Below are 23,383 nucleotides of genomic sequence, written 5' to 3' on the forward strand. Positions count from 1 at the left end.
TTGTCAACAATGTTATGTTTTCTAATTTTTTTCGCTAATATATTATGATCTACCTTGTCAAAAGCTTTTGCAAAGTCTAGGTAAACCACATCCGTATCTTTTTCATTTACCATATTTTTATATATGCTTTCATATATAAAAGCGACGGCACCAGTTAAAAAGAAACACTAGGCCTAACGCAAAGGGAAGGAGTAATAAAAGTAAATTCGAAAAATTAAGTAACATCTGGAAGGTTTCTGGGTAGGGTGCTGAATGAAATGAAAAAATGTTAAATGCTATATATAATGTAAAGTCAAAATTAAATTGTGTAAAATTGTATTCAAGGGAATAAAGCTTCGCACCTCATCATGAGAATCGTGTAGCGTGCCCGCAACTGTGTTTATGGCGTGAGCGCTTAGGAACCAGGAACCAACCAGGAACGGCGAATTACACATGTGATTACGTGTAATTCCTTAGACTAAACGTGATTAACACAACCTGAGAGAGAGAGAGAGAGAGAGGCGCCGTAACATAGACCTGCACTCTCCCACTCTCTTCTTGGTAGAAGATGAGAAATTACGCTGTTTTCTAGTAAATAACGGCCAATTACACTTGTAATTACATGTAATTCCTGAGAGTAAACGTGATTAAGACAACCTGAGAGAGAGAGAGAAAGAGAAATGAGAGAAAGAGGCGCCGTAATACGGAATGGGACTCTTTCTCTCCCCACCGTAGTACTACCCAAAGTCTTCCTCCGATCGGCCATACGCACACCACGGCCGCCCGTGTCCCTTGTTTCGACGCCGATTTTTACCCCTTCGGAGGATCCCCTTCGCCGCCCGTCGCATCCGAGGCATCCGTCGGTTCCCTTAGGTCCCTTTGACACCCCAGAGGAGGCCCTAAGGGGCGAAATAAGGACGAGAAGGACGTCTTTTTCGGGTGGTGTGGAGGGAGAGGGGTCGGGTGGGCGGAGCTTCTTCTCAGGACTCCGAGAAATGTAAACAAAAGTCAGGTGTTGATCAGCTGTGACTCGCGACCCGTCGCTTATTTCGGCCCCTGGACCGCTTGCGGGGGGCTTATTGCGCGTGTTCTGGCCCTTATTTGAGGCCTAAATCCTCGTTCCTTCGTTTGGCGTCGTTAGACAAACGAAGGTTTGGTTTTTTGCGGCCGAAAATTGCCAAGATTGGGCGTCATACCCCCTCCCCCGGTAGGGTGAGGAGAGGCGTCCTGAGGAGCCATAAGCCTTGTTTGTTTACGAATTCTCAAACAATTTTATTTATTCTTCTTTGTTATTGTCTTTTTTTTGTTTGCCGTCGTGAGACAAACGAAAGCCTCGTTATTTAGGCCGAAAATTGCTGAAATTGTGCGTATTTTGGCCCCCTTCAAGGGTAGGGCAGGGGGAGTCCTTGGGACCCATAAGCTTCATTGGTTGACAGATTTACAAACTAACTTTTCCAATTTTGTTTCTTTGTTTGATTCTTTGTGAGTAGCTATCCGTTATTAGTGTCCTAGGCTTAAATGGGGCGTTCTGGTAGGCTAGGGGTGACGGCCTAGGCCAGGCTGTGTAGCCTAGGGTAGCCTAATTTGGATATTGAGTCGAAATTAAGGCCCTTGGATAGACCTGTATATATATGTATATAGAGACACATATTTACGTAATCAATTTATTTAATCCCGTAGACTATTTCCCTGTTGAATTTTTTACTCTTGACAGGCTTAGGGTCCAATACTAGGCCATCAGCCTTGGCAGGAGGCCGTCGTTATACCTCGCCACTTCTTACGTACACCCGTGTGACCCCTAGAATTATTTATGCCGTTGAAAGTACGAGTATTCTCATGACGCCTTTGACGAGAGCCACGTCGTGTACCCCTAAACGACATACCGCTCGTAGTCCAATGCACAGCCCAACTTCGTCCATAACTTTAGTCAGGGAATATTGATGGCCGAAGAGCAGAACTTTGTCGAGCCATTTTACTGAACACTCGCCACCATGAGGACGGGCAGGTTAGGTGAGCTGAGCAGCTGCTTCGTGAACTACCTGGCGCAGCGCACCTGCCACTCGGCTCGGCCCGACTGGAGTCCGGGGATCTCGTCTTCGGTCTTCCTGTCCCGGAGGCTGGACTCTTCGAGGGATCTGTACCACAAGGACCTGTACGCCCACTATGGCTGCGTCAACGCCATCGAGTTCTCTGCCGAGGGAGACCTCTTGGTTTCTGGTGAGTTTGCACGTTTTCAGCGCTTGGATACAGGCAGTCCCCAGTCATCGGCGATCCGGTTTTACCACGCTTGTCTAGTGACGACGATAACCAGATTTCTGACGCCGATCTCCAGTTATCGGCGCTGGTCCCCACTTATCGGCAACGCCGATAACTGGATATCAGCACCGATAACCAGGGATCGGTGCTGTTATCGCCGGTTTTCAGTTATCGGGGATTTTCGGTTATCATCACGCTGTCGGGAACAGAACCCCCGCTGATAACCAGGGACTGCATGTACGTGGGTAGGCTAAGTAGCTTATACTAGTTGGTAAGAGTAGGTGTGGGACTTAGGGGTATTAATGCGGCTTGTTCCCCACCAGTCGCCGACCGCAGTGGTTACTGCCTATTGTTTATGAATTTTTTTTTATGTTTATGATAATTTAACATCTTTTGCATATGTTTTCACCGGATGTTTTGGTCTAAATGTCTAATTTATTGTGTCACCAGTCAACACTTCTCCAAATTTAGGGTTAAAATGTCCATAGTCTTTGCATTCACAATTGAAGGGTCAAAATGTCCACAGTTACAGGTTCAAAATACCCGCATTCATTGTGTCCACAATTACAGGGTGAAAATGCCCACAGTTACAGGTTTAAAATGTCCATAGTGTTTTCATTCCCAATTTAAGGGTCAAAATGCCCACAGTTGCAGGGTCAAAACATCGACGGCTAGCCAAGATCATGTCACTATCCAAACGGTCTTCCATCATCTTTTAAATCAGAAATGGGTAAAAGTAGCAAAATCTCTCTCTCTCTCTCTCTCTCTCTCTCTCTCTCTCTCAAGCCAGGGCACAATACCCTAGCCTAGGTTAGGTTAAGGGAAGGTTAAGATAGGTTAGGAGTTTAAGTAATTTATTTTCAGATGTCAGTACAAAGACATTTGCGTACACAGGCCTCGTGGTATCTGCATAATTCCTTATAGGTTTATTGTATATGATTATCTTCTAATTTGTTAAGTCCTCTAAAAAAGTGTTCGTCGGCTAACCGTCATGGTAATTCTACAAAAAAAGAATCCATGGGATGCTCAGTGGGAGATGGACATGCAAAACATGAACTAAAGATGGAAAATTTCTCGGATTGTCTTATAATTTCTCAAAATTCCTGGGTAAATTTCACCAATTATCTTGATAAATTTCTCAGATTATGTTGATAACTCACATTATCTTGGTAATTTTATCAATTTTATCTCAATAAATGTCTCAAATTATCTTGATAAATTTTTCAAGTGATCTCTTTGAATTTCTCATATCTTGATAATTTTCACCAATTATCTTGTTAAACATCACCAATTATCTCAAGAAATTTTGCAAATTATCTCATTAGATTTCTTAAAATTACATCACCTGTACTGCATTATATGTACACCATTTTTGTACTTATTGACCAGTTACCCATTTGAGATAACTCAGAATTTTTGGAATTAAGTTGTAATTGTTCTGACATGACATACAGACCCTCAGTCCTTTACATTAGGAATTAATTTTAGCATAGGCTGGAAACGGCTGTTGAACTTTCGAACAAGGTGGTTAGGCAGTTAACTACCATCAGGGAGGCGGGAGCACTGCCTGCCCGGATGTACACATTCCAGTTTGCTTTCGGCCGTCGTAGAATGCAGACGTTATTCTTCTCTCTCTGCCTGACTGCCCTTCAATTGTAAGCCTTCTAAGCCCTCCTATCCCCAGCATGTGTGTCCTGGGGTAGGAGGCAAAAGATGTAATACTTTTCGATCAAGCGTCCACACGGACCCCCACGCTCTCTGCCCAACTTTCAGGGGACGTGTGTGTTCGTGCGATGCTCCTTGCAGCGAGTGTTGTGCCTGGTCTCCCAAGCAATGGAAGAGGTTCGAAGGGAGGAGACGCTACCGTCGGGAGCCGCCAAGGAATCGTCCGAGGGTAATGCCCCTGACGACTCCAGTGGTGGCTAATCTTGTCAGCTTAGGCCCACTCGCATGGGATACGTCTGTTGAGGTATCTCGACGACTGGCTCGTCCTGGCGAGCTCCCGCTCGCAGTTGCTACAGGACAGGGATTGACTCCTTGAGTTTTACTTCGATCTTTGCATCTTGGTGAACCTCGAGAAGTCAGATCTCAACCCCAAGCAGAGGGTAAAGTACCTGAGCATGCTGATAGACACGGTAGCAGCGAAAGTTTTTTCCTCGGACTCTCGTATCTGCAGGTTCAGGCAGTCAGCATAGCTGTTCCTGTCACGACAGGAGCAGCCAGCCTGGCAATGGCAAGTCGTCATCGGTCACCTGTCATCGCTGGAGAAGCTAGTACCTCCCGGGCGTCTTCACCTACGGTCTCTACACTGGAGACTAAAGGAGTATTGGTCCCAGTCCCGAGACCCCTAGTCCTTTCTCATGCATCTCTCCAAGGAGGTGAGAGAGGACTTTCACTGGTGGATGGACGACAGGAGCCTCTTGATAGGAGTATCCCTGCATACTCCCCCTCTGGACATGCTTCTGTTCTCAGACGCATCGACCGAGGGGTGGGGCGCACACCTGGAGGAGTTGCTGGCTTTGGGAGTGTGGCACCGAGACGACAAGCGCCTTCACATCAACATCCTGGAATTCAAGGCAGCCTTCCTGGCTCTCCAAGAGTTCCGGGATCGAGTGATGGGACACTCCATGGTACTGATGAGCGACAATACCACGGTAGTGGCATACGTCAACAAGCAGGGGGGTCTTGTATCCCTCCCGCTCCACCAGTTGATGATGCAGGTGCACGAGTGGGCCGTGGCTCACTCGGTAGAGTTGTCAGCCAGGTACATTCCAGGCAAGAGGAATGTCGTGGCAGACAAGCTCAGCCGCCAGAATCAGGTGATAGGAACCGAATGGTCCCTTCACTCGGAAGTCACGGAAACTCCAGGTCTTCTGCTTTGTCGTGCCGGACCCATGGTTCACTGCACCCGTGGGACAACCTCGACGTTTATGCCTTGCCTCTGTCCTGTCTGATTCACCGAGTGATCAACCAAGTGATCACTCCGAATCTCAGAATGATTCTGGTGGCACCCAAATGGCCCCAAGCCGTTTGGTATCCCGACCTGCTAGCTCTCCTCTCCGAGGCGCTGAGAGAGATCCCCCCCTGGCCCAACTTGCTGTGTCAACCCCACGTAGAGCGGTACCACCAGGCAGTGCAGTCCCTGTGCCTTCACAGCTGGAGGTGATCCACCATCTCCTGCGAGTGAGAGGCTTTTTGTGTCGTGCAGCAACGGAGATGGCTGGGTACCTCAGATGATCCTCCGAAGCGTATACCAGGGAAAGTGGTCCGTCTTCTGTGGTTGGTGTCATGGATGGGGTATCTCTCTGGTTAGAGCTACTATTCAGCAGGTCGTGAACTTCCTCCTCTTCCTTCTCTGAGAGAAGCTTCTCTCCGTTTGCAGCTGAAAGGAGTAGACATCTCCTCCTCCTTCGAGATTTCCCTACCGACGAGAAGCTTCAAAAGGTCTTGCCCACCCAGGGATGTCAGGCCCCCTGCATGGGATGTGACTCTCGTTCTAAGGAGCGTGACTTGTGCACCGTATGAGCCTTTACGAGAGTCGTCAGACAGGGATCTGACCCTCAAGACCGTCTTCCTGCTAGCCCTGGCATCGGCGAAGAGAGTTGGCAAACTACACAGACTTTCCTTCAATGTTAAACACTCGAGGGGATGGGGATCAGATAAGCTCGATTTCGTCCTGGATTTCGTAGCGAAGACTCAGAATCCTTCGGCCTCTGATGCACGGTACGAGTCCTTCAATATCCCCTCCCTAGAAGACTTTGTAGGTAATGAACCAGACGAGCTATTAGAGCGCTGCAGCACTATTTGAGGAGGACTCGACGTCTCCGGCCCGAGTGTCAACGACTTCGTTAGTACTGGCTCTACCAAGAAAGAAGTGTCCAAGAATACAATCTCTTTCTGGCTTCATGAGACGATAAGGAGAGTGTATTCTGCTGCAGAAGAAGACGACACCAGTACACTTCGTCTGAGAGCTCACGAAGTCCGCAGCATTGGTCCATCCCTTGCATTCTGGAAGAACATTTCGGTTGTGCAGGTGCTGAAGGCAGGTGTGTGGTCCCAACAGACCACCTTCACCTCCTTCTACCTCCGGGATGTTGATCATAAGTCCTTGGACACTTTTTCTTTGAATCCTGTGGTGGCTGCTCAACAAGTTGTGTAGCTTATCCAGCTCCCCTAACGGGACAGGTTGCATCTCGCCTATGTTGTACGGTTGTGATTGGGAGAATGAATGTGGAGTGACTGGCCTCTCTTCTATCTCCCCATCCTGGCTCTCTTCCCATGGGCAGGGAGCGGACGTGCCGTTACATGCTGGATCTGGCGGTCGATGCAGGTAAGCACCCAATGGGAGCTCCCATTCTATTTTCCATTCAGTTTGATAGAAGCAACCCCATTCCTTCCCCTTGCATGAACTGACGATTCCTCTCTCATGCAAAGGGACCCAGAAGTCTGACAACTGAGCCCGCGTTTCATACAACCCGATCATTTTGTCAGGGGCAGTTTTCCCGTCCTCGCTCTATCGACCAGGAAGGGAAGACAGGGTGGGGTGAACTCTAGTCAGTTCAGGAGACTCACTTAGATTCCTCCCTCCAACCAGTGAGTCTTACTAATGTAAAGGACCGATGGTTTGTATATCGTGTCGGAACAAGTAACAATTTTTAAAAGTAAATTGTATTTGTCCTAACTATGCAAACCCGAGGTCCTTTACATTTCATGCCCACCTCATGCCACCCCTCAGTCTGATAGCTGGGCCGAAAGGCAAATTGGAATGTTTACATCTGGGCAGGCGGTACTCCCGTACTCCCCCCTCCCGGACAGTAGTTAACTGCCTAACCACCTTGTTCGAAAGTTCAATGGCTGTTTCCAGCCTACACTGAAAGTAATTCCTAATGTAAAGGACATGGGGTTTGTATAGGTAGGAAAAATACAATGTACTTTTAAAAACTGTGAATTTTTGCCTGCCGCCCTCGTCAATTGGCGCCACGTATCATTTAGGGCGGTGGTTCTCAACCTGGGGGGTGCACCCCGCTAGGGGGGCGTCAGCAATTTCTAGGGGAGGCGCGAAGCCTAGGGAAAATTTTAAAATTCTAGAATTATATTCATTATTTTCTTAACAAGAGTGAGCTCACGAACTAATATCCAGAAGTTTATAAAAACAAAAATGGAAAAGTATCGCCTTTTAACGTTAATTTACTATGGTCTACCACTCTAGTTAGACACTCTAGGTTTACCATTATTTTGTAATTATTTACCTCCCTCCCTGTCCCTCGAAACTCCTTCTCTTTCTCTTGTTTTTTTTTATTTTCCTCCTAATTTGGGAGGGAATTTTACTCATAGATGCAAGGGGGGCGTGGAGGGAAGGACCAGCTAGAGGGGGCGTGGTAATAAAAAGGTTGAGAACCACTGGTTTAGGGTCATGTATGAGAACTGGCGTTTACGTTGATTAGGAATGCAAATGGCAATTATATTCTTGAGAGGGGGCGAACTTCCCCCCCCCCCAGGTCAGTATGCCACTTCTTAGGTTTAATTTGCTGTGTACATATACTCTAATGGTTTTATACTGTACTTGGTATCAAAATCATTTGCAACGGAAGTCGGTGTAGGCAGGTATCCAGAGTATCTCCAGAATATCTCTAGAATATCTCCAAAGCATCTCCAGGATATCTCTGTAACTCATTAAACAGATTCAAAATTGGTGCTAAGATTTAAATATACTAAATAAACTTAACCAATATAGGACACTATATTGAGAAGCTTCCCCCCCCCTCTCACTTAATCGAGCAATTCAGGCACATGGATACAGCCTAAACTATCCTAACCTAACGTAGGGGCTGAATGGGAAGTTCAGATTAAATGACCCCATATGGGCTTCAGTAATTTCTGTAATCCCTTTTTGATTATTCCTCATTTCACACTTTACTGATATTGTTATTATTATTATTATTATTATTATTAGTCAGAAGATGAACCTTATTCTCATGGAACAAGCCATGAGGGGCCATTGACTTGAAATTCAAGAAGCTTCCAAAACATGATACGGTGCTCATTTGAAAAAAGTAATGAAAGATAATAGGCAATACAGAAAGAAGAAATATCACTTATTAGGAAAGAAAAAGTGATTGTTCCGACGTGTCATAGAAACCGTCGGTCCTTTACATTAGGAATTACCTTCAGCGTAGGCTGGAAACGGCTGTTGAACTTTCGGACAAGGTGGTTAGGCAGTTGACTACCGTCTGGGAGGCAGGAGTACCGCCTGCCTGGATGTACACATTCCAATTTGCTTTCGGCCGTTGTTGACTGCAGACATTGTTTTCTCGCTCTCTTCCTGACTGCTGTTGAGCTTTTCCTGGTGGGAACTTTCTTTTTTCTTTGCATTATGAATGTGGATAAGTCCTTTAGGCCCTCCTTCCCCCAGCGTGTGTGTCCTGGGGTGGGAGGCAAAAAGTGTAATTCATTTAGATCTAGAGTTGACGCGGACCCACTCGCCCTCTGCCCCACTTGCAGGGACGTGTGTGCTCGCGTGCTTCGCCCTATGTTGAGTGTTGCTCCTCCTGGTCTGCTGAGCAGTGGGCGAAGTTTGAGGGGAGGAGACGATACCGTAGGAAGCCGCCAAGGCGCCGTCCGAGGGTAACACGTCCCCGACAACTCCCGTGGTGGCTGATCCGTTGGGATCGTTTCTCCCTCCCGGCAAGCTTCCCCTTCTTGCTGCCTCTCACTGGTGTGAGGGCTCCCTCTCCCCTTCCTCATTCATTTCATCGGGTGTGGAATGCCGCGGGGGAGCGGTCGCTTAGGACATCCTCTCTGGGGCCTCTCCTAACTCCAGGGGCGAATTTTTTCCGACTCGACTCTGTCCTCAGGCGTGGGGGTGGAAGCGTCTCCTGTTGGCCAGGTACCTGATCTCGCCTCTGCCTGGCGTTCCGTCACTGGAGGGTCTGGTGTCCCATTTGTCAGGCGCTCCAGTGACGACCCACACAGCCAACGCATCCACCACCGCGACCATCACCATGTCGTCCTTTGGTAAGCTGCCTGTGACGGTGGCCTCGCACCTGGACACCCAGGTGTTGGCCTCTCCTGCTACATTCCAATCCGTGCTGCTGCCTCCTGGGTTCCTGGCCCCTCGTATATGGTGACTTCATCGGTGCCCTACATGTCGATGCTTGCTCCTATTGCCGACCCACGCTGCTGTACCTGCCCCGTAGCTGCCTGCCTGAGCACCATCTCCGCTACCAGGGTTGTGCCTGCTTCCGTGGCCCCCCTGGTTGCTCCTGTGCCTTCTGGTGCTCCTCCGTGGTTGGAGGACCTGACTGCTATTCTCACAATTCGTGGGTTTCTCTTTGGAACATATCTACCCATTATTCGCAGAAAATTTGCCAATTCGCGGTATTTTTCACTAAGAAATATTCACTAATTACTGTATTTTCATGTAATTTTCATGAATAAATGCACTTTTTGTGATAAAACCATTAAAACACTCAGGTATAAGCATTTTTACAGGGCTTTTCTTGTGTTTAAACTATCAAAGTGTGCAGTTCTAAGTGTTTTTAGAGGGGTTTTAAGTATGCGCGGATTTTAGCTGTTCGCGGGGGGTTATGGTACGCATCCCCAGCAAATACGGGTACCAAAAAATCTTTAAAATATCTTCCTGGTCTCTTATCCTTCTGGGTTTAGTTAATTCTTTGTTTCTTTCAGTGCAATTCTTCTCCTGGACACTTTTTATCTCATCACTTATCTGAGCAAAGATGGGCATAGCTTGTAACCATCGTGTTCGTTGAGTCTCATCCATACCTTGTCCGTGTGTTAAGCCTCCTGAGGACTTAATAGATTTCATAAAAACTTGTTCAATAACAAGATCTGATATTAACCCAGCCTAGTACCTGTCAGAACTTCTAATGAAGAACAAACCAGACTCAGTAAGTTGGTCATAGAGTTTCTCATTCATTTTCTGTAGATCCATCATGTCCTGGAGGAATAGATGTGCTGATTTTGTATAGTTGTTGTTCAGAAGCAGCAAAAAATGGCAGCATACTTTGAAGTGCCCTGAACTACAATGTAGGCTGGCTGGTTCTTTGACCTCTGGGAGCAGACCGTAAGAGATCCATCATCTCCATGTACTGAACCCACAATTTTCCATTTGGGCTCTGCTGCTGCAGCTGATCTCTGGCGTCTCTAAGGCTTTCTTCAACTGCCACTATCTCCCCAGCTTGAGCCCCCAATTCTGTCTCTGTTGATTGAAGAACTTGGTCAAACTTCTGCAGTGCTTTGTGGATGCCCTCACACTCACATGCTTTCAGGACCAGTCATGCATTCAAGGCAGCATCAACTAGGAAGTGGCCATGCACAGCTCGCACGTCATATGCCTTTCCAGCCAGCATATGACTGAGTGTTGGATCCATACACAAGCTCCAGTAGTGTTCTCAGTCCAGTATCTTTCATGATGGGACCCATAGTGCCCAGGAAGCTCATTAAGGTATGGAAGGGCCCAAGAATGAGAACAACACGTTGCAGTTGGCTTTCATGGCTGATGATATGTCTTGCCTTGAGCCACAATGGCTGATCAGATGTGAGGAGGACAGGTGATAGGTTGTGTTTCACGCACTCGTCACGTACAAACATTAGGGTAGTGAAGATACAGATCATATTGTTTGGATCCAAGTCAACCGTGGGTAAGAAGTGGAAGGATGCTTTTCCTAAATGGCGACCTTGGGTAATGATCGGCATGAAACCAGACCATCCTGGCCTGTTGCTTCTGTAAGGAAATGAGATCCTCCATAGAGTATCAAGATGCTCTCTGATGTCGTCATGGACAGGGGATGACATTGCTTTGTAATTCAACATGTCTCCCACTTTTCCTAGTTTTCTACATTTTCTTACTGCAATACTTGTTGGCTTAGTCTTGACATATTCTGAATAATGAATGACTTTGAAATGTGGCTACTGGTGGCGTGGCTGCTCACAGAAGAAGACCCATGCCATGATAAGTGTCCTTTCCAGCAGTTGTTACCGTATTATGGTCAACATTAGCAGCTGAAATCATCAATCAGTTCACTTGAGCCATAGGCTCAGTGGATCTGCATTGCTAATGCAAACCGCATTGGCGCCATGATGCTTCTTGGCCGGCATTGTTGCATGATGCATTGTCCTATTGCTGCAGTATTGGGTCATTATTATTTTTTGTTCCTTTGAAAATTTCAGCAAGGAACATTCTGAGTGAAAAAAGGGACAAAATTCAAGTTTTCTCTAGTATCACCTATCCCTGAAATAGATGGGTATTCTTCTCCATCGTCCTCAATGCCGTTGATGTCTGATTTTATCAAAGCCGCTGCTGCTGTCAATGTAGACATTTTTCTATTCGCTTCACTGTCTCCCTGTTTCCGATCTTTGTAGAACTCACTGAGAATGCTAGATGCTGTTTTTCTTAATGTCACTACATTGCTGTATTTTCCTATGTTACCAGTAATGAGAGAATTTCCAAAATAATCTATGAGCTTCCACGTCAGGTATGGGATGCTATATGGATCTTGACAAAGGTTACCCATGCTCGTTTGTAAGTCTGAGAGTGTTGCGAGTTCCTCCTCCTCTCCTATAAACTGAGCAGCAACAATCTGAAATGCCTCCTCTCTGGGTACATCTGCCTTTCGACCACTCCTATTCCTTTCTACTTTTTCTTTTAGGTCCAAGTCATATCTGGCTGGTACTCTTCTTCCAGCTCTGAAATTTCCACTGCAAAACCTCAGCTGCAGGCAAGTCTCTTGCAAATTCAACTCTTGAGTTGACATCATCAGCCCACTTGTCTCCACGCTCCACACGAGACCTTAGAATGGCATCTTGACAATTCCAAGTTGACACTCGAAACACGTCTTCAACTGGGAATCCACCCGCATCAACAGCCTTCACTGTACAGTAAAGACGATGAGTAGCATACTGGAAAGCAGGCTTTTTCGGTCTTGATGTTGGTGAAGGAAGAACATTTTCTTCTGCCCTCCTCTTGTTGCTGGCTTCTATCTCTTACTTGTTTGTATGCATGTGCCTGCAGCGAGAGTGGACAAGCTGGCCTGCTTGAACAGCAATGGAAGACCCTCTTTCCATGCTTGCATTGGTGATTGTAGATGCACCACCACAGATTACACGCACATCCTTCTTAAGCTTGTCCAGTGGTTCGTGCATGGCTACCCGTCAGAGAAAGAGAAGTAGTCTGGAAATAGTTGTAATATATACATGAATATAATAAACTGAGCAAAATTTAATTTTGTGTTACTGCATGTCATTAACAAATCAGTAATTAGTAAACTGAACACATATTAATGTCTGAATGATTTGTTCTACATAACCTAAGCAATTATACAGCATAGGTGATTTCAGTGCAGATTTTGTAAATGAAGATCTGAGATCTGAACCCTCACTTTGGTAAGATAAATGTCGCCCTTTGACACAGGGTACCCGGACGTGATGCTTGAAATGAATTCCTTATGATCATGTTCCTTTTAGGATTTTATATATTTATATTAAAAAGTGGATACTTGAGGAGATTTTTCACCTCAGTCAATGAGAATGGGCACCATTTTGAATATGGAATCATGCAAATTCAGGTCCAAACAGCACATTCACGCAATAGAACAAACTATTGCAAATAGTTTGACTGTTTCCCCCAATATTAATATATTTTGCACGAAGTTGAATTTGGTTTTATTTACTTTTGTGTTTCTTGTGCTGAATATTAGGATATACAAGGAAACAAATAGGCCAATATAATGATAAATCTTCACTCTTTAAGACCAGTTCTGTGACATTTTGTCGTGAAATCAGTAGTTTAGGAGATATTGAAGGAAATGTGAGTATAAAATTGAATTTTTCAGTTTTTTCAAAAGCATGCTTTCCAGTTCCGAGCTCGTTTGCTCAGAAACTTTCAATTTTAGGGAAACAATATATGTATAGGGAAAAACCTGTGTAGAATTTAATTTCCTATCATTTTGATATCTATTCCTCTTACCTGTATGAAGCACCGTTTTGGAGAAAAATGGGAAATTGTGGAAACATTTACCCTCCAAAAAGACTAAAAATATGAATTTCACTATTTCAGAATGGCAGAATTTGTCCCATTTTGGATATTGCAATTTGTTTTAGTAAACCACCTTTTTTCGCCTATTTCCCATGGATCACGGTTGTGATTGGGAGAATGAATGCGGAGTGACTGGCCACTCTTCCTTCTCCCTGTCTCGACTCTCTTCCCACGGGCAGGGAGCGGACGTGCCGTTACATGCTGGATCTGACGGTCGATGCAGGTAAGCACCCAACGGGAGCTCCTGTTCTATTTTCCGTTCAGGTTTATAGAAGCAACCCCACTCCTTCCCCTTGCAAGGGGGGGAAGGAGACTATGACAATAAGACAAATCCAATGCTCGTGATTGCTTTTATGTCACTGACTCCAAGTTCTTCCTAGCCTACTTTGCATGAACTGACAATTCCTCTTTCATGCAAAGGGACCTAGGAGTCTGACAATTGATCCTGCATTTCTTACAACCCAATCATTTTGTCAGGGGCAGTTTTCCCTTCCTCTCTTTATCGACCAGGAAGGGAAGACAAGGTTTGGTGAACTCCAGTCAGTTCATAGAGACTCATTCAGATTCCTCCCTCCAACCAGTGAGTCTTCCTAATGTAAAGTACCGACGGTTTGTAGACTGTGTCGGAACAAATCACAATTTTTAAAAGTAAATTGTATTTTTCCTAACTATACAAACCTGAGGTCCTTTACATTACTTTTCATGCCCACTTCATGCCACCCCTCAGTCTGATAGCTGGGCCGAAAGGCAGATTGGAATGTTTACATCCGGGCAGGCGGTACCCCCGCCTCCCGGACGGTAGTTAACTGCCTAACCACCTTGTTCGAAAGTTCAACGGCCGTTTCCAGCCTACGCTGAAAGTAATTCCTAATGTAAAGGACCTCGGGTTTGTATAGGTAGGAAAAATACAATTTACTTTTAAAAATTGTGATATTAATAAGTAAATAGATAAAAATATAAATAATGAAATAAAAGGAGAATTGCTTTAGGGTAGTACTGTAGTTTATTGCATCTTCGCTTGCACTCCAGAGGTTCCAATTGCACGACATCCTGATTAGGGAGACCTCTGCAGTTCAACAGTGTGAGGAATAAAGGATGGAGAAGTGTCACAGTGAGTCACATTTACGAACTAGAGACCAAAGTAGAAAGGGAACAGTCGGTTTTTAAGGAAAACTGACGAACAAGAAGAGACGAAACGGTTGGTTTTTTTTTAAAGTATTATTAAGTAATTTTTCCTTATGTCTTCCTCAGGTGGGGACGACCGACGTGTCCTTCTGTGGAATATCGATGGCGTCCTGTCCGAGAACCGCCAGCCCCATGCCATGAAGGGTGAACACAACAGCAACATCTTCTGCCTGAGCTTTGACTCCTGCAACTCCAAGATATTCTCGGCAGGGAACGACGAGCAAGTCATCGTCCACGATTTGAAGACGTGAGTTTTCTCTCTAATTTTTATGGCCATTTATTCAGTAAATTAGTACTTTGAAAGACTAGAAAAAAAGTCATTGGGCTCTCTCTCTCTCTCTCTCTCTCTCTCTCTCTCTCTCTCTCTCTCTCTCTCTCTCTCTCTCTCTCTCTCTCTCTCTCTCTCTCTCTCGAAAGAACTCAGTCAATTTCAAGGCCGATTATACAGTAATTTATAGTTTATACGATTTATTTATGCAATTTATACAGTAGTTTTCTGTAGTTTTATACAGTTTATACAAATTACCCGGTAGTTCTTTCTATTTTTCTGTATCAAAATAACGACGACTATATTACCGTATAGGCTGCACTTTGGACATACGAGATATCTTAGGGCTTACAGTAATCCCATATCATTTCTAGCCTGTATTGAAGTGACTTTGATATTTATCATTTAGTTGAAGAGGGTTATCGACAAAAACCATTTTAATTATGTAGCTAGTAAGTCAAGGCATTACTAAATATTAGTACATAGAGTACCTTACAGTATACAGTACAGTACATTACCCACATTTGTTCGAGTGCTGTATCTTGCTGTACCATATTGCAGCATGTTACCAACGTTCATTCGAGAACTGTACCTTACATTTAGTACCCGATTACAGTACATTAAGCATATTGCAGTACACTCCCTGAACACCTGAGTGAGCCCTTAATCCCACTAGCCCGAACAACCTCAATTACCAATCCCCCTATTGGGAATTTTAACAGCCAGCGTTACCGACGCCGCAGATAAAATCTTGTCACTGAGCTACCACAACAAACGGTTGGTAACACTGACACAGGTGCGTGCCCACATGCCTACTTTTCATCAGTTGCTTTCTGTTCGCGCTGCTGAACGGTTGTTCCCTTCAGCAAGGCGAGATTTAATTTTATTGCTCGACTCCTCTTGAGTATTTGAGATTTCTGGACTGGATCTACTGACCTTTTTCCTGCATTACGACCCTCTGCTTGGATTTACTGACTCTTCCCCTGGATTTACGACCTTCTGCTTGGATTTCTCAGCCTTTCTGGATATTTCGTCTTGGAACGTCTTTGGATTTGTGTTCATCAGTTCTTGAAATTTGATTGATCACTATGGACAAGTCTTCCTCTTCTCCTGCCACTACCGCGCCTTTGACCTCGACTTCGTCTGCCCCTACAACTGTGGATGCTAGCGCCCATCGCTCCTGCTCGTCTTGAAAGAAACGGATGAGTACTTTGAGACATGATAGACACGCCATTTGTCAGGCATGTAGAAAGATTCAATGTAATGTACAAATGCATTGCGATGAATGCCCAGATTGGACGTTAGAACAGATGGAAGATTACATTCGCCATCGTAAGTCGTTGGCTAGCAAGGGCAGCAAACGGCGGTCAGATTCTTCATTGCCTCAAGGACCTCAGGCTTCAGTTTCAGGTTTAGCGAGCTCAGAGATAGTTAAACAGTTAGAAGGTAGGATTACGAGTAGTATGGCAGATTTAGTACCTACAATTTTCAAGCAAGGATAGTAGTAGTGTTAGGATGTCTAATCTCTCTTCTTTTTCAGCTCCTCTGTTTGTTCCAGAACCAGCCCTAACAGGTGCTGAGGGTAATGGAGAACCGCAAGCCTCCAAGTGGGTAGGCTCTGCCGGCCCCCTCGGCGCAGAGCAGACAGTGAAGGACCCTCCCCCAACCCCCTTGTAGTGTTGTTGAAAAATTCAGTGTTGAAAACATTAGTCAGGATCAAGAGCTAGGTATGACTAAGACGTATAGGTCGGGATTAGGTAGTGAGGAGAAGGCATCAGGTGTGCAGTCATTCTCCTGTTGGGGTTTCGGTTACCAGTGGAATTTGTGCTCCGGCAAAATTTTTGCCTTCATCCCTCCTTTTTCGATCTGGCGCAAGGTCCCCTCCATCTAATAAAGTGGATTCGGGTGTGCCTCTTCGGCTTTTAAGAGTGGTTCGCATGATCGGTCTGGGGATGTGGCAGAATATAATGCAGATTTGTTGGTTATGTGTAAAGGATATAGACTTTTGGTGAGAGGTTGTTTGTTGAACAGGATTTCTAACATTAGAGAATATGTGACTCAGGATTATCAGGGAGGGGCGGATTCGGTCTACCTCCTGTCCCTTCGTTCTAAGGATTCTGCTTTTTGCTCTGGATTATCTGTAGCTCCACCTTCCTTGCCCACATTCCCTGTTGCTCCCCTTTCAGTATCATCTTCGGCTCCTTCTTCTTCTTCTTCTTCTTCTTCTGCCCTTCCTGCCGTGTCCGCATCTTCTGCTTTCCCTCTTTCTACAAACCCCGACATCCCCTCTTCTCGGGTAACCTTTTTCTTCGTACGCCATTCCTCTGTCTTCCCCCTTCCCTTCTGCCTTCCTTTCCTCAGTCCAGCCTTCTTTGGTAGGAGGATCTTCCGGTCAGGTGAGAACTCGGCTTCGGCAAAATTTGGCCTCAGGTGCTTCAGGTTCAATCCCTTTGGGTATGCACAACCCCTTGCTTCCATTTCAAGTATCAGGTATTCTGGGTATTACCCAGAGTTTGCCGGTCGCTTCTAGTTTGGGTTTGCGATCCGCGGCTTTGACTGGGCTTGCTGTACCATCTCAAATTGGTCCAAAGTTTTCATCACCCACCTTTTCCACTGCGGAAGCTTCGTTGGTAACTCCTACCTCTTTCATTCTCCCTTCTTCTTCTTCTTCTTCTTCTTCTTCTTCTTCTTCTTCTTCTTCTTCTTCTTCATTCCCTCTGCAAGTGTTTTCACTTACGCATCCTCCCTCAGGGTTAAGTAACTCGGGTTCGGCTTCTCTCACTCGGCTCCCCTTTGATAGCAATGTGGAAGGGGTTCCAGGTCCCTCGGCTCCTTCCTCTCCTCCTCCCTGTGGAATCAACGATTTGGATCCAGCTCCGGGTACCGGGTTAGGTGTAGGTATGCAGCATTCTGGATTTGGCGGTCTGTTTGTAGACCCTTCGTCATTGTCTTGGCTCCGTTCAGCTCCTTTTCCTTCGTCTGTCTTGGACCGCTTGGACATGGCTGAACAGGATTCTCATCTGGAGGTTCAGGAAATTCCGGAGGATTTGGAATGTCCCCTTTCCAGCGGTAAGGACTACAGACGTATGCTTGATTATGTCATTTCCTTGTACCCTCAAGCAAGAGCTCCTGACCAACCGCGTGCGTTAAATCAGTCTATTCAAGTCGTGCAATGCCACTAAGCCAACTCCTGTTCCCTTTTCGTGGGGACTGGGCTGGTTTGATCGGGTTAGGCAGGCCGTGGAGGAGGCGGACAGTCGTCTGGCTTCGGTGGTGACTTCTAATAGGCAGGACATTTCTCTTCTTTCCCCTCGTAAGACGATATATTCAGTTCGTGGTAATCCTTTGGCAGGTGTCAGGTTACCACTCGACGAATCTGTTGGGGCAATCCTATCTAGGTCTCCGGCATCGTCTCGCCTTGTAGGGATTTTCCTTAGGGAAGCGGCAGCTCTAGAAGACGTATTACGTAATCAGACCGAGGCTCTTTTGCACTCTCTGTGGATGTTGTCAGGGTTAATGGGTTTCTTAAAGAATGATGGATATATCCCTTTGGATCCGGGACTGTTTTACAGTTTAATAACTTCCGTATCAGTGGGTCTGGCTCATCAGGCTAATGCCTTGGCTTTGTCGACAACTTTTGTGAGTCAGAAGAGGCGGGATTTCTATCTTAGTCATCTTCCCCAGCATTATCCGGATGTCCATAAGAGGGTTCTCCTTAGAGCTCCTTTAGCTTTAGCCAATTCCTTGTTCAGGGAGGAAGATGTGGCTAGTATGGTAAATTTTATCGCCACCAATTCAGCCGTTGAATCACAGCAGGCTATGATAAGGGTAGCCGCTCAGGGTTCTCGTTCCCCTAGAGGTGTTCGCAAGCCTTCTCCTTCCAAGAGAACATCTTTGAAGTCTCCCCCTAGAACACCCAAGAGGGTGCGTTTTGCAAACAAGGCGGCATCGGTGTCTGCTTCTAGACCCTCGTCGTCGCTGGATTTTACCAAGAAGGGGATATGTCCCTTGTCCGTTCCAGTGGGAGGTTGTCTCGCTCCATTTTGGCAAGTTTGGAAGGAGTGGGGGGCAGAGGATTGGGTTGTAGAGGTCCTGAGGATGGGCTATCAAATTCCTTTCCATTCCCTTCCTCCTCTGTCCTCCTTCCCTGTCAACCTTCCGAGTTATTCCCCATCTTCCATCAGGGGGATGGCTCTAGCGAAGGAGATTCGGGCCCTGTTGGAGAAGGGGGCATTGGAACCAGTTCCTCTCTTTCCAGGCTTCTACAGAAGAGTCTTCATCGCAGCAAAAGCCGGAGGTGCATGGAGGCCCACTATAGACCTTTCGAGCCTCAACTGTCGGGTGGTGACGGCGAAGTTTCGTATGGAGACTTCACAGTCGGTGCTGCGGTCAGTCAGGAGGGGGGATTGGATGGTCTCAGTGGACCTAGAGGACGCGTACCTCCAGATCCCTGTTCATCAGGATTCTCGGAGGTACCTCAGGTTCGTGTCTTCTGCCGGCACCTTCCAGTTCAAAGTTCTCCCCCTCGGGCTGACCACATCACCACAGGTGTTTACGAGGGTCATGTCTCCTGTATCGACAATTATGCATCGTCGGGGATACAGGATGTTGAGATATCTGGACGATTGGCTGATCCTTGCCTGCTCTCTAGAGGAGATAGTATGGGCGAGGGACTTCTTTTTAAAACTGTGCAGGGTACTAGGAATGCGACTAAACCTTGCGAAGAGCTGCCTGGTACCAACCCAATCCATGACTTATTTAGGGATGAGGATTCTCTATCTTCCTTTGAGGGTTTTCCCAACCCGGGAGAGGATACAAGCGGTCCTACAACAGGTAGAGGTGTTCCTGTCCAGCAGGGAACAGCCGGTATCAGCTTAGAGAAGCCTCCTAGTGAAAATCTCTCTCTCTCTCTCTCTCTCTCTCTCTCTCTCTCTCTCTCTCTCTCTCTCTCTCTCTCTCTCTCTCTCTCTCTCTCTCTCTTAATTCCAGGGTCTCATCTCCAGTTGCACTCCCTGCAGGTGTGTCTCAGGAATCACTGGGACGTCCGCAGCGAGAACGCGTTCATAGTTCGGACCGATTCTTGCCTGTCGGATCATCTGTGGTGGTCAGAAGAAGGGAATCTGACACCTGGAAGGTCTATCGACTCCCCTCTTCCCGACGTTCATCTTTACACAGATGCCTCAGATCAGGGTTGGGGAGCAACCTTGGAGGAAACCCAGGCTTCGGGCCTTTGGGGGGATCGGGAACGAGAGGAATCAATCAATCTTTTGGGATTCAGGGCGGTAGAAGAGGCCCTCAGGTGTTTTTTAGATCTGGTGCGCATCAGAGTAGTGGCTCTGTTTTGCAATAACATAACTGCAGTGTCATATCTGAAGAAATCGGGAGGCACGAGATCGACAGATCTCAATATTGTAGCTTAGAGAGTCCTGAGATGGTGCGAAGAAAAGAAAGTTTCTCTTCTTCCGCAATTCGTATCGGGGAGTCTCAGTGTGCTGGCCGATTCGTTAAGTCGCTCTCGTCAGGTATTTTGGGGGAGAGTGGACTTTGGCTCAGGACGTAGTAGGTCAGATTCTCTGGAAATGGCCAGCAACGGTAGATTTATCTGCGACGAGATTGAATTATCGTCGTCCAGTGTACTTTTCACCAGTGGCGGACTCCTTGTCAATAGGCACCGATGCGCTGCTACAAAATTGGAATCGAATGCAGATATATGCCTTTCCTCCATTCGGACTCATTCATCAAGTAATGAGGAAATTGCTGGAAAGTGTCAAGATGGATATGTCCCTAATAGCACCTTGCTGGCCCCAACGTCCTCGGTTTCCAGAACTCCTAGAGCTCCTCACGGAAGTTCTGATGTGCCTACCCATGTGGAAAGATCTTTTGAGACAACTAAACTTCCATCATTATCATCCAAACCCTTGCGTGCTGAACCTAGTTGCATGGCGACTGTCAAGCGAGCAGCTAGACAAACCAGGCTCTCTAAAGCTGTGGCTAGACAGCTTTCTTTTAGCTTGAGAAAGTCAACCCACAAAATTTACCAAGTCAGATGGACAATGTATAGAAGTTGATGTCGTAAGGAAAGTCACTCCATCTCTAGACCTTCTGTTACGAAGATAGCTGAATTTCTGTTATTCCTTAGAAAAGTCAAGGGACTTTCGTATTCGGTTATTACTGGCTACCGCTCAATGCTTAGCAGTATATTCAGCTTCCACCTCCCAGAGATTTCTACTAGCAAAATCATCCATGATGTATTGCGTTCTTTTAAGATTGAACGTCCTGTTTTGCCGAATCGGGCTCCTCCATGGGATTTGTCAGAAATACTTCATTTTCTGCGTTCCCATGCCTTTGAACTCACTGAAGCTCTAACTTTAAGACACCTGACTAAGGAAGGTGCTTTTCCTTACGGCCTTAGCTACAGCGAAAAGGGTGGGTGAGCTTCAGGCGATTTCTAGGTTGGTCTTTTATGCAGGAAATGGTATGCATTTGTCTTTTCTACCAGAATTTGTGGTGAAGATGGAGTCGGAAGTTAACCCTCCTCCTCGTTCGTTCAGAGTTCTTCCTCTGCAAGAGTTTATTTGTCAAAGGTGGAAAAACTCCGTCCTCGTCCGCGTACACTTTTCGTCTCCGCGGAATCCTTCCCGTTCGCTGTCAAAGAACGCAATCAGTTACTTTATGAGGGAGGCAATTTCCCAGGCCTCTCCGGGTTCTTCTTCTTCTGCGTCGTCTTCAAGCCCTGTCCTACCCCGAGCACACAGCATTCAAAGTATTGCCACTTCATCTTCCTTGCTAAGGAATTACTCAGTATCTTCTATTCTGGAAGCGGCTACTTGGAAATCCGTCTCAGTATTTACTTCCTTTTACTTATAGTGCAGCAGATTGCTGTAAAAATCGTTCAGATAGTGAAACAAGCATGAAATTTGGCACAAACATTCCTAAGACTACGCTCTCTTAGAAAAGGGCGCTGGCCACCTGAAAATCCAAGATGGCGGCTATTTTTCAAAATGGCCGCCATCTATGTTGAGATTCACTGGTTTGGGAGCATCTATTGGATGGAATATGCCAGTTTTTTTTTTTAAACCTCGACTTTTAGGTTATAAAAATGTTCCATACCACACATTTTATTGAAAACCCTTACTAAATGAATTGTAACCAAGATGGCGTACAAAATGGTTGCCATAAAAGTTTTTTTCTATCCACAGCGCTTAGCAGACATAGAGACCAACTGTTTTTATTTAATGGTATATTCATGTGATCAGACAGTTTAACTAATATGCTATTTTCAACTGAAATAGTAATGGTATGGTCACATACAACATTGTGTCTAAGACTGTAACCATAAAAAGAAAAGAAGAGAAATACGGACTAAACGCAACCAATCTATGTATAGGTCTCTCAACCTACACCTTTGAAAAATTCGAGGATAAGAAGGTAGGCATAGCATGACACGTTGGATGCTCAAGCTAGATTATCTACTGAAGAGAGGGCAATATTTATCTAGACTTCACATTTGCAAGTGCACAGAGCTGTGCAGGGAAGACCCAGCTTGTAGCACTTGCACCTTTCCCGACAGCCTGCTTTGCATCCACATTTGGTAAGCTGTTGGCAACTCTTGGCTAAGGGCGAGTTGGTTGTCAGAGGACTTGCCATGCTTCACCAGACTTTTGCCATCCCCACTCAGCAGGGTTCTCTGGCTGTGGCTGACACTGGGTGGCCTGCCCCCACACACAACCAGCCTGGTACACAGCACGCTTGGAGTGTTGGAGGAGAGCTCCCCTGGTTGGTGGAATGGCCTCATATGCCCTTTGTTTTCTGGCAAACATATCAAGTCTAGCCTCATCCACAGTGCCAGCAGTGCTGGATCTTTCATACATAAGTATGACAAACCTCTCCAGGACCTTCAGGTCACTCTCTTCCACTCTGAGAGGGTAGTGACTCAGTTTGGAGAACACAGTGGAGGCCTCTGGAAAGATGTTCCATGTCTGCCAGGCGGTCTTCTTGCCCTTGCTCGGAAGGCTGACACTGTATCACAGCCTGTGAACGCATGGAAGAAGAGCATGCCATTCACCTTCTCCTGGCCCAGAGAGTTGCACAGGTCATGCACAGCAATCCAGCGCAGGCTCTGGCCTTGGCCAAATGCCACCCATAGCTTCTCTAGCCCTAGATTGTGGAGAGTGGAGAAAGCACTGACTGCAACGACAAGAACATCTGTGTCATTTGCTTTAACCGTGATGGTCTTGGCTCCATGTTCTGTGGCATATTTGGCATGGAGAAAGATGCGGGTGTCAGCTTCCTCATGAGAGCACTTTTCCAGTCCCTGAAGACTAGCCTCATGAGTGCTGAGGACAGCAGACCCTTTCGTGGCAATGACAACATTTGTGGCAGACATCTGGGCAACTTTGTCTGCCAGGAACTGGAACAACTCTGTCTTGTTGGCATCGTGTCTTAGGAAATTGCGCCAGTTGGATGGAATTGTGTTCTTGTCTGTCACCTTGCGCCTTCCTCCTTGACCACGTTGGAGCCTGGTCTCAGCTTTGAGGCTGGATGTATTGTATACATCAAATACATGATGTGATGATGTGTACTTGCTGCTATAGGATTGTATCACAGGCAAGAAGTCGCAAAGTGCATAGCCCTCAAAGGTC

General features: G+C 46.2%; 1 protein-coding gene across 2 annotated transcripts in view; it reads left to right on the forward strand.

Moving 5' to 3' along the window:
- The first annotated feature begins 556 nt into the window (after nucleotides 1–556).
- Nucleotides 557–23,383, forward strand: part of LOC136838113 (DDB1- and CUL4-associated factor 5-like) — an 82,234-nt gene continuing 59,407 nt past the window's right edge. Inside the window, exons 1-2 of one of the 2 annotated variants that reach the window (XM_067102953.1) lie at nucleotides 557–2,196; nucleotides 14,540–14,720. In XM_067102953.1, the coding sequence (XP_066959054.1) occupies nucleotides 1,971–2,196; nucleotides 14,540–14,720 (407 nt within the window). In that variant the 5' untranslated portion in view covers nucleotides 557–1,970. The remainder of the gene's footprint in view (nucleotides 2,197–14,539; nucleotides 14,721–23,383) is intronic. The other variant, XM_067102952.1, reaches the window with a different exon arrangement.

The sequence above is a fragment of the Macrobrachium rosenbergii genome, unplaced genomic scaffold, assembly GCF_040412425.1.
Source record: "Macrobrachium rosenbergii isolate ZJJX-2024 unplaced genomic scaffold, ASM4041242v1 171, whole genome shotgun sequence".
Taxonomy (NCBI): domain Eukaryota; kingdom Metazoa; phylum Arthropoda; class Malacostraca; order Decapoda; family Palaemonidae; genus Macrobrachium; species Macrobrachium rosenbergii.